Source organism: Sminthopsis crassicaudata, chromosome 3, assembly GCF_048593235.1.
Source record: "Sminthopsis crassicaudata isolate SCR6 chromosome 3, ASM4859323v1, whole genome shotgun sequence".
NCBI classification, from domain to species: domain Eukaryota; kingdom Metazoa; phylum Chordata; class Mammalia; order Dasyuromorphia; family Dasyuridae; genus Sminthopsis; species Sminthopsis crassicaudata.
Window position 1 is genome coordinate 637,114,732 of NC_133619.1, and position 10,542 is coordinate 637,125,273.

The 10,542-nt window shown below is 45.8% G+C and overlaps 1 protein-coding gene across 2 annotated transcripts in view; it reads left to right on the forward strand.

Annotated features, from left to right (window-relative positions):
• LOC141564368 (uncharacterized) overlaps positions 1-1,978 on the forward strand; it is a 17,402-nt gene extending 15,424 nt beyond the window's left edge. For both annotated transcript variants that reach the window (XM_074306776.1, XM_074306775.1), the window contains 3 exons: positions 798-830; positions 937-984; positions 1,644-1,978. In XM_074306776.1, coding sequence (XP_074162877.1) covers positions 798-830; positions 937-984 — 81 coding nt within the window. In that variant the 3' untranslated portion in view covers positions 1,644-1,978. The remainder of the gene's footprint in view (positions 1-797; positions 831-936; positions 985-1,643) is intronic.
• Positions 1,979-10,542: the final 8,564 nt, after the last annotated feature.

Below are 10,542 nucleotides of genomic sequence, written 5' to 3' on the forward strand. Positions count from 1 at the left end.
GATTACACAGGGGCAAATGTTCAGGTGCTGAGAATCTCTGGGATCCTTCTTCTCCCTCCCTCCTTCCCCTCCTTCTTATTTCCTTCCTTCCTTCCAAGCTTCCTCCTTCCCTTTGTCCACCCACCTCATCCTTCTTTCTCTTCTTTTTTTCCTCCCTCCTTTCTTCTCTTTCCTCCTCACTCCTTCCTTTCTCTTCTCTTTCCTTTTCCCTCCTTCTTCTAAACCCATCTCATCCCTCTCTCTTTCCTTCCTCCCATCCCATTTTCCAAGCTCCCTTCTAGCTCTAAACAGATGATTCTATTGGTCTATTTGAATAAAACAGAACTAGGAAAGTAAATTTGACTCTCAACTACTTAAACAGTGGGATGAATTCCCAAGCCAAAGAAAACTGCTTTTGAGGTTTCTCCTCCTGCATTTGTTTCATTTTAAATGTCTCTTCTAATCCAAGGAGGTACTTGGGAAAAACTGGATAGGGGGCTTCTGGATTCTGAACTCTTGGTGGGGGACAGGATTGGGGAAAAAAAGAAGATAGCTCTGGGGTCCTGATCCCATGGACCGAGAAGAGTAATGGAGGCTGTTGAGATCATCCTGAAACCCTGGACAGAAGAGATGGTTGGGAGTGCTAAGGACAGGGGGATCCCTCTTCTCTTTGGACCTGAATTTCCTCACCAATAAAATGAAGAGGCCAGACTCTTTTAGGCCTCTCTCAGTTTTATAGCCCATGATTCCATGATTAGAACAGATTAATGAAAGATGAGCACCTTTCTCAAACCACCAATTTGATCTTGTCTCCACAGGGAGGGCAAAATGGACAAGTGCCAACTTCCTCGGTGAGTAACGGGGAGAACTAGGGTCTCTAAAACTGGAAGGAGGGAGAAAGAAGGGCTGGGACCCTTGTGCCATCTGGTCCCCTCAAATGTTCTACCTTTTGTTTAGGCTTCTCGGGCACAGCCGGACTTGCTCCAGTGGGTGAGGTTTTGGTAGGTGAGTTTCAGAATGGAGTGAAATGAAACCATAAATCCGTGGGTCATCTCCTTGAAGAAAGGAGGAACCTGGGAGGGTTGCTCTCAGGATTCAGACAGCCTTCTGGATTGGGGAAGAAATCCCTGGAGGGGTGTCTTCAGGAGCCAGTCAGCCAGTCTTCTGACTTGGGAAGGAAGCTGCAGGGAGCAAGGGACAGATTCAAAGGGAGGTAGACAAGGTTCACATTAGAATCTGTTGCTCTGAAGAGAGCTGCAGGATCTCTGACGGAAGTGAGCTTAATGGAGAAGAGGGAAATAAATAGGAATATGCTGAATGTGATCCCATAAAGGAGGGCATTGAGCCAGTGGGTTGTTGAGAGGTTTCTGGGAGGTTAATTGGCCAGTGGGTTTAGAAGAAGGCAGGAGACGTGGGCTTGTGGAGCAGAAAAGGAGGGGGCTTGCAAAGAGGGGTAGTAGACTCTGGCAAGGCTGAAAGGCAGAAAAATACATCCTGGGTGGGAGAAATGAGTTTAGCAGCAATGAACTAAACTTAGATGAGCTAAGCTATAATTAGCTAAACTTAGATGAGTTTAATTAGCCCATATTCAGGAAAGAGATAGGGAAATTGGAAAGAGTGTGCCTGGAAAGCTTTTAACATTTGTGCTCTCTCCTCTCTTTTAGAGCTCATAACTTCCAGACACGATGGGCCGGCACACCTACTCTGAGGACCTCAGCCCACTCTACCCCTGTCCTACAACCACCACCTGCCTACTCTTTTTCCTGGTTCCTGAGACCCCTAACTGGTTTTCTTGCACAGACCCCATTTTTTAGTCTTTATGTACCCATCCCCTGCTCTGATATGTGACAATAGCCTGAACAGGTGGCCTGAACCCTGAGAGATGAGCAATATTCTCTCTCTCTAATCTGGTGGTTGCCATGCCAACTGTACAGAAGGTACTTGCTGCTTTCTTTAGGGGTTCTCTCAGTGGAAATAAAACAAAAATGTTATCTGCAAATCTTTCTACTGGTCTTATTCTTCCATTTTAAATGAAGGAGGAGGAGGAGGAGGTAAATAAAGAAATTTGGAGCACCACCTTTTCCTGTCCTCTTCACATTTATTTATCTGTTTTTTTTAAAGGCTGGTTGCCCCCTCTGGCACAGGCTGAAGTTCAGGGACTGATCATCAGGTTTGCCCCCTCAGGCAAACAGGGAAGTCACAGTGCTGGGCAAAGCTACTAGCTCAGGAGAGCCACCAGCCTCAGCCTTCCAGGGAACTGCAAGCATAGGATTTCACCTTTGGCTCCCATTGGCCAAGTGGGCTAGAGCACAAAAAGGGGCAGTGGTGGATCTACAGTGAAGGAACTCCAATCTTAATCTTTTCCCACAAAGCCATCTTTTGACTTGCTCATGTCTTACTTTCTTCCATCCGCAAAATCAGGAGAATATCGCCCATCCTAGTCACCTCCCAACACTTCGGTGAAAAAAGGGCTCCTCAGAGGCAATCAGTGAAGCTGCAGTCAGGTCAGTCAGGGCCAAAATTCACCCTGGGAGGCACTCAGAGAGAGACATACCAGTAGCAGAGAGATAGTCGGAGAGAGACAGACAAGTAGCAGAGAGATATTCAGAGAGAGACAGACAGGTAGCAGAGAGATAGTCAGAGAGAGACAGACAAGTAGCAGAGAGACAGTCAGAGAGAGACAGATGGGTAGCAGAGAGACAGTCAGAGAGAGACAGACAAGTAGCAGAGAGATAGTGAGAGAGAGACAGACAAGTAGCAGAGAGACAGTCAGAGAGAGACAGACAAGTAGCAGAGAGATAGTGAGAGAGAGACAGACAGGTAGCAGAGAGATAGTCAGAGAGAGACAGACAAGTAGCAGAGAGATAGTCAGAGACAGACAGACAGGGAGCAGAGAGCTAGTCAGAGAGAGACAGACAGGTAGCAGAGAGATAGTCAGAGAGAGACAGACAGGTAGCAGAGAGATAGTCTGAGAGAGACAGACCAGTAGCAGAGAGATAGTCAGAGACAGACAGACAGGGAGCAGAGAGCTAGTCAGAGAGAGACAGACAGGTAGCAGAGAGATAGTCAGAGAGAGACAGACAGGTAGCAGAGAGATAGTCTGAGAGAGACAGACCAGTAGCAGAGAGATAGTCAGAGACAGACAGACAAGTAGCAGAGACATAGTCAGGGAGGAGAGACAGAGTTAGAAATAGAGCAGAGAGAGAGAGAGAGATAGACAGAGATGGAGAGTACAGATAGAGATAGAGAAAGACATCAACCCCTCTCCCACAGAGATGTAGAACCATTACAAAGATAGTGGATATCTCTCTGAGTGTGAGATCTTCCCAAAGAGCAGATTTCACCAAGCAATCATCCTAAAGGGAAATAGGAATAACTCTGCCCAAAGGCCAGGACCTCCCAGGTTACAAGGGAGTGGGAGGGAGGAGCTTAGCCCCAGTCCTTTCCAACCTCTGTTATTATACTGTAACTTTCATGGCTCTTCATTGGGGAAGGCCAGAGTCATTGCTTGCCGGCTGCTCCTCCTCTCTTCAAAGTGGGAGGGGAGTAGTCTAGACCTCCCCCCTTCCCATATCTCACAGCTGCTTCTGCCGGTAGTTTTATGTGTTGAGTGGGAATTCTTAGGAAGCTCTGGCTCTGGGCAGATCCCACTCAGCTCCTTCTCTTTTTGGTTTTCAGTTTAAAAAAGAAATTCTTCCCATGGGTTATTACAGAGACTATCTAGGGCAATGCTGAGGGGGAAATGGCAGCCAGAGTCTTTTGCTAGAACTTTGGTACATAATATACATTGATCAGGCTCTGGGTTTTTAGAACACCCATGGAGGAATACTATGCATGGGCTTCATCCTGGTAATACCATCCATTTACCACAGAGGGCAGCAACAAGGGCATTTGACTGATGGCTCTTGGCTGATCATTTAGAGAGGTCCATGATACAGTGCTAAGAGCACTGGGCTTGGAGTCAGGAGAGACTATCTCAGTTTTCTCATCTGTAAAAATTGGGATTATATATAATATTCTTCTCTAAAATGTAATATTCTCTTGTTGAGGTTTTCTTGGGGTCTCTGGAGGCAGCCTTAGTTTTAGTTCATTAATCACCCCAAATGCAGCCAGGTATATCCAAATCCTTTATTGTCTCCTTCAAAGTCTTGTCTCCTTTCCTGCGGCCCGGTTAGCTTTCTTATAGTCCAGATCCTTTTATTATCTCCTTCCTGGGGCTGGGCAGCTTTCTGGAGAGCCTTTCAGTCTGGCCTTGGTTCCAAGAGCTTGAGTTTCCACTTGCCTTCTCTGGCTTCTGAATCTCCCTGACTACCAAGGGTTTGTGCTTCAGCCTGCAGCCACAACAAAGGTGGACCATGGGATGAATCTGTCTCAGCCTTCGAGAGCTTCTAGTGTGTCTGCCCTTCCTGTCCCTGAGAGCTCCTCCTCATATGCTCTACACTGAGTATACATCAATCATATCACTAGGAAACCATTTTTTGTTGTAGGATTAAATCGATGCTAAACTAGATTTAACCACCGTCTCCTCAATTCCACCGACTTAGCACCTTGTTTCAAGTTTTGGTCCATAACAATTATAATAGTGTCATTTATATAATATCTTAAAACCTGCCAGTTCTCTACATTACGATGTTTGATCCTTACATGGAGCTGTCTAGCAGTTCCTCCTAAGGAATAGTTCCTTATTTCTCTCCAGAATAGCTGGATCCATTCCTAAAGAATCTCCCCACTTAGTAGGTATAGAAGTGGAAGGTCAGAGAGGCCAGCAGATTTGCCTATGGTTATATAGCTTAAGTCTGAACTCTTCCAGTCACCAATTTGGCTCCCGTGAGATCCTCACTCTTCCCTACTCCCCAACCCTGTGATCCAATTGGTCCCCAAATCTAGTAGATTCTGCCTGCTCCATTATCCCTGTCTCTCTGTTCATCTCCCACACACCACATACCTCAGTTCCAGTCCAGGTCCTTATTGAACTTCCCTTCTGGTCCCCTGCAAAAGCCTCCTGGCTGGTCTGCCTTTCATCCATCCACTGCTAAGTTCTCAGATTGGCTAAAATGACAGGAAAAGAAAATGACGAATGTTGGAGGGGATGTGGAAAAAGTGGGACACTGATACATTGTTGGTGGAGTTGTGAAAGAATCTGGCCATTTTGGAGAGAAATTTGGAACTATGCTCAAAAAGTTATCAAACTGTGCATACTGTTTGATCCAGCAGTGTTCCTATTGGATCTGTATCCCAAAAAGAACATAAAAAGGGGAAAGGACACACATGTGTAAAAATGTTTGTGGCATCCCTTTTTGTAGTGGCAGAAAATGGGAACTGAGTAGATGCCCATCAGTTGGAGAATGGCTGAATAAGTTGTGGGATATGAATGTTATGGAGTTTTATTGTTCTATAAGAAATGATCAGCAGGATGATTTCAGAAAGGCCTGGAGAGACTTGGATGAACTGGTGGTAAGTGAAGTGAGCAGAACTAGGGAAACTTATACACGGCAACAAGATTATACAGTGATCAATTCTAATGGACTTGGCTCTTTCCAACAATGAGATGATTCAGACCAGTTCCAATGATCTTATGATGAAGAGAGCCACCTACACCCAGAGAGGACTGTGGGAACGGAGTGTGGATCACAACATAGCATTCCCACTCTGTTGTTTGCTTGCATTTTGTTTTCTTTCTCAGTTTTTTTTTTCCTTCTTGATCTGATTTTTCTTGTGAAATAAGATAACTGTATAAATATGTATACATATATTGGATTTAACATAAAATTTAACAATTTTAACATGTAATGGATTATCTTTCATCTGGGGAGGGGGTAGGGGGGAGGAGAGGAAAATTTGGAACAAAAGGTTTTGCAAGAGTCAATGTTGAAAATTTACCCATGTAGGGAGCAGCCAGGTGGCGCAGTGGAGAGAGCACCAGCCTTGAATTCAGGAGGACCGGAGTTCAAATCTGGTCTCAGACACTTAACACTTCCTAGCTGTGTGACCCTGGGCAAGTCACTTAACCCCAGCCTCAGGGAAAAAAAAATTAAAATAAATAAAAAAAAAAAAAAGAAAATTTACCCATGCATATGTTTTATAAATAAAAAGCTTTAATAAAAACAAACAAAAAAAGAAATATCAGTGGTACTCTGGACCCCTCTGATTGGCATTTAAAGCCCCCCAGATTGTCTCTGACCTAAGCCAATTATACTCCATTTGCCCCCTCCCTATCCCCCCCATATACCCTCCGCCAGGTAGCCTGGGGCTGCCTCTTTCCCCCGGATCAGCCAAGGTGATGAGCATCCCACCCATGGGCACCAATGCTCCTTTGCTTTCCCTGGGGTTCTTGGGATCTCCAGCTCCCTTCAAGGCTCCTCTCATATGCTTCCTCCTCCAGTAGGGCCTCCGAGGGCTGGAGATCAGCTTGGGATTCTGCTTCAGAGGGACTCAATCAGGTGGGCCTTCCTTGTGCATTCAAACCTTGTGAACGGAGATAGGGACAGTTACTTGGAGCTCTTTGCAAGGCAAAAGTCTCAGAACTCGAAGGGGCATATGTCAGGCTTGGGCCATATTGTGTATTTACTCACCATCCATTCCATGGGTGTAACAAGGGCTATATAATCCCTATATATCCCTGCCCTCCTTGAAGGCAGGGATCCGTTCACTTTTGTCTGCGTACACGCAGTCCCAGCAAAATATCTGAAATATAAAACAACTAATGGCATACTGTGCGTGAAGCTTTACAGATTATCTCACAACCAGGCTAGAAGGTGGGCATTATTATTCATATTGCTATTTGGCAGATGGGGAAACTGAAGCCAAAAAAAAATCAAGTTTCTTGCTGAGGTTCACACAGATAGGAAGCACCTGAGACAGAGATTTGAATGCAACGCATCCTGACTCCAGGCACAGGGCTCTATCCATTGCACTATCCTGCTGCTGGGAATTAGCAAGCAATTATTTTTAGTGATTGATCCATTGTAGCATTAGCTGGGGGGGAGCCCTCCCCCCTCCTCCCGCTAGGCTGGGAAACAGGAGACCTGGGTTCCTTCTGGCTGTGGCACCTTAACTAGCACGTTACTGACCTCTTCTGTCCTTATTGGCTTCTAGTCTGGCCCAGGGACCAAATCAGATGGTCTCTATAATTCCTCCCTCCCCCTCCCATCCTTCTTCTGAATTCTCTGTCTCTCTGAGGTTAAAGAGAGAAGTTGGGGTGGGAGGGGTTGGGGCCCCCCCAGCAAGGACTGGAGGATGGGATTTTAGGGTTGCAGATTGGACAGAAGCGGGGTGACAACACTTATCTCTGGTGGTTTCCAAGGAGCTCTGAGTTCTCCACGATGTCAAAGGCAGATAATTAAAACATTCTGAATCACGCACCCACCAGGAAATAGACAAAAGTTCATTGTATGGGTTCAGAACAGATGATTAGGAATAATAACAATATTTCCCATTTACATAGTTCTTTGAGGTTTGCACGACACTTTATGTTCCTTATCTCCTTTGATTCTCACAACAAACCTGGGAGGTAGGTGTAATTACCCCCCTTGGCAGATGAGGTAAGCAGAGCTGAGAGAGTTTGGGGTGAAGTGCTCAGGGTCACCCCGAAGTGCCTGATGCAACATGCAGGTCTTCTTGGCTCCCAACACAAGGCTCTAATGACCAAGATCGGGGGATAAGGCCAGCCTGCGGCTCGATGAGGGAGACAATCCCATCAGGCCCCACTGGCCCAGGTGGAACCAGCCCCACAGAGAGCCAGAAGCACGATCCAGGCTGCCTGCCAATCCTGGATCTCTCTCCCTCGCCTCCTTCCAAGTCTGGCTCCAAGCTGCCTTCCTCCTTCCCTGGGAAGAGGAAAGTTTGATGCCAGCAGCATCTGATCCCTCCCCCTTTGTGTGAGCCTTTCCATTGTCTGGGGGACACAAGAGCCGACTCGTCCAAAATGGAACTTGTCTTCCCTCCCGAACCTGCCCCTCCTCTCGACTTGCCCATTTTGGCTGATGTGCCATCCTCCTCCTGGGTGCCAGACTTTTATTCCTTCCTCTCTCTCTTTCCGAACCTGGGGGCACAGTCAGTTTTGTTGCTTCTCCTGAAATGTGAATCCAATCTGTTCTCTCCTTAGATTTCACCATTTACTTCCCATCACCCTATCTCAGCTCCCGTAAACCATACTTTTCTCCCTGTCTCTGGTTGCTCATCAATCAACAAGCATTTATTGAGCTCTGACTGGGTGCCAGAGACTGGTTTAACCTCTGGAGATACAAAAAAAGAAGAAACTTTTTTTGCATGTTCTTGAGAAATTTGCACGCCTTCCTTTCCAATGAATCCTTCAAGAGTTGCCAAGCCAATTTTCTCCGGGCATTAACCTGCTCTTATCTCTTCTCCATTCAAGACTTTGTGGCCATTTGGATAAAATTTGGATAAAAAAACCCCTTATCCTGGCATTCAGAGCTCTGTTTCAGGTGCAAAGACTAAAACAAAACAGTCCTTGTCCTCAAGGAGCTTACATTCTTTTTGTTTTAATTCCTTTTTTTTTAAATTAAAGCTTTTTATTTCCAAAACATATGCATGGATAATTTTTCAACATTGACCCTTGCAAAATCTTGTGTTCTAAATTTCACCCCCTCTTTTCCTCACCCTTTTCTCTAGATGGCAAGCAATCCAATATATGTTAAACATGTTAAAATGTGTTAAATCTGATACATGTATACATATTTATACAATTATCTTGCTGCACAAGGAAAGTCAGATCAAAAAGGAAAAAAATGAGAAAGAAAACAATGCAAGCAGGCAACCACAAAAAGAATGAGAATGCTATGATGTGGTCCACACTCAGTTCCCAGGGTCCTCTCTCTGGGTGCACATGGCTCTCGTTATCACTGAACAATTGGAACTGGTTTGAATTATCTCATTGTTGAAGAGAGCCACGTCCATCAGAAATGATCAAGGTATAGTTTTATTATTGCCATGTACAATGATCCAGGAGATCATTGTGCTGCTCTTTTCCCTTAGCATCAGTTTACCTAAGTCTCAAGGAGCTTACATTCTAACAGGGGAGAAAACAAATACATTCAGACGAGAAACAAGCTGAGCTGGGGACTAGGAAGGGCCACATGCAAAATGTGCATGAAGTGTTCCTGGAAGGGATCCATTGATTCCAAGGGGCGAGATAGGAAGGAGTCCCCTGCAGGTATGAGAGGGCCAGTGAAAAGAACAGAGGTTGGAGATGGAGGCTGTATTTGAGGAGCAGCAAAAGGCCGGCCTCAAATGCACAGAATCCATGGAGGAAAATAGTCTGGATGGAATCAGGTCATGAAGAGCTTTTAATAGAGGAGCCTGTACACGTTTAACCACTTTCTAATCTAGATTATAGTTATATGTGTCTTGTCTCACTCCCTCTCCCAGGTTAAAAACTCCTTGCGGGCAGAGTCTATCGTTTCCATCTCTGTACCTTCAGGCCCAGCAGAATCCGGGGGTTGTAGCGGGTACTTGGAAAGTTTGTGGATTCCAACATTTGATTCCTTAGGACTATATTTTGTCCCCTTTCCTCCCTCCCCAGTGACCTGTATGCAGATCTATATTTCTCAGAGAGGGCAGGTCCTTGTTGTTAACTGATTTCCTAAGGCCTGGAGAGAAGGGCTGGAGAGGGGGAGACTACGAGGCATCCTGGAAGTAGGGAATCACCGCCACTAAACTGGCGTCCCGATAGGGGGAAAGCTTTTCAACCTCTCAGGTCCTGGTGGTTGGCAGTACATAGGAAGGCAGTAAAGTCCGTGCCTTTGAGAGCTCCCAATGTAAAAGAGGAAAGAAAGCCAGATAGGGTTACTTACAGCCATCTTCTGCCACCCCGGCCATTTTCATCGGTTGTCCGGGGTATCTGGAAAACTCTTCCTCCTCATGCCCACTCTTAGCTTCCCTCAAGACTCAGCTAAAGCCCCACCTTCGACAAGAAGTCTCCTTAATTTGAGTGCCCTCCTTCAGAAATTCTCGCCACTATACCCCGGCTATGTCTTGTATATACACAGCTGTTTGCATGTTATCTTCCCATCAGAAGGTGAGCTCCTTGGAAACAGGGTCTGAGGTTTTTGTTTTTGTGTTTCTCCACATCCCTAGTAATTAGCCCAGTATTTGGCACACAGGAGGGGTTTAATAAATGTTTACAAGCAAAGAAAGTTACCCTAGTACCAGCTTAGTGCTTCCTTAACTGCTGTGTACCCCGGGGATCCATCAGAAAAAGGTGAGCTCTTGCCCCAAGAATGACAAAGTTAATTAGGGAAATATTTCTGGAAGATTAAAAGTTTCAGCAAGCATCGTGAACTTGTACCGTGTACCAGGAAAGGGCTGGGTGGCAGAGGGAAGGCTGTGCCAGAGAAGTCAAACCTGTTCCATATCACTGACTGTTTACATGAAGAAATCGATAGGATTGGGATAAAGATAAGGATGTCCCAAATCTGAGCCTCCTGCTTCCCATCACCTGCAGCCACCCAGGAGTCCTCCTCTAAGCCTCAGGTGTCTCCCTGCTTCCCATTCCCCCTTGTGATTGTCTCCATCATATTCCACATCGCTCACCCCTCAACTCCT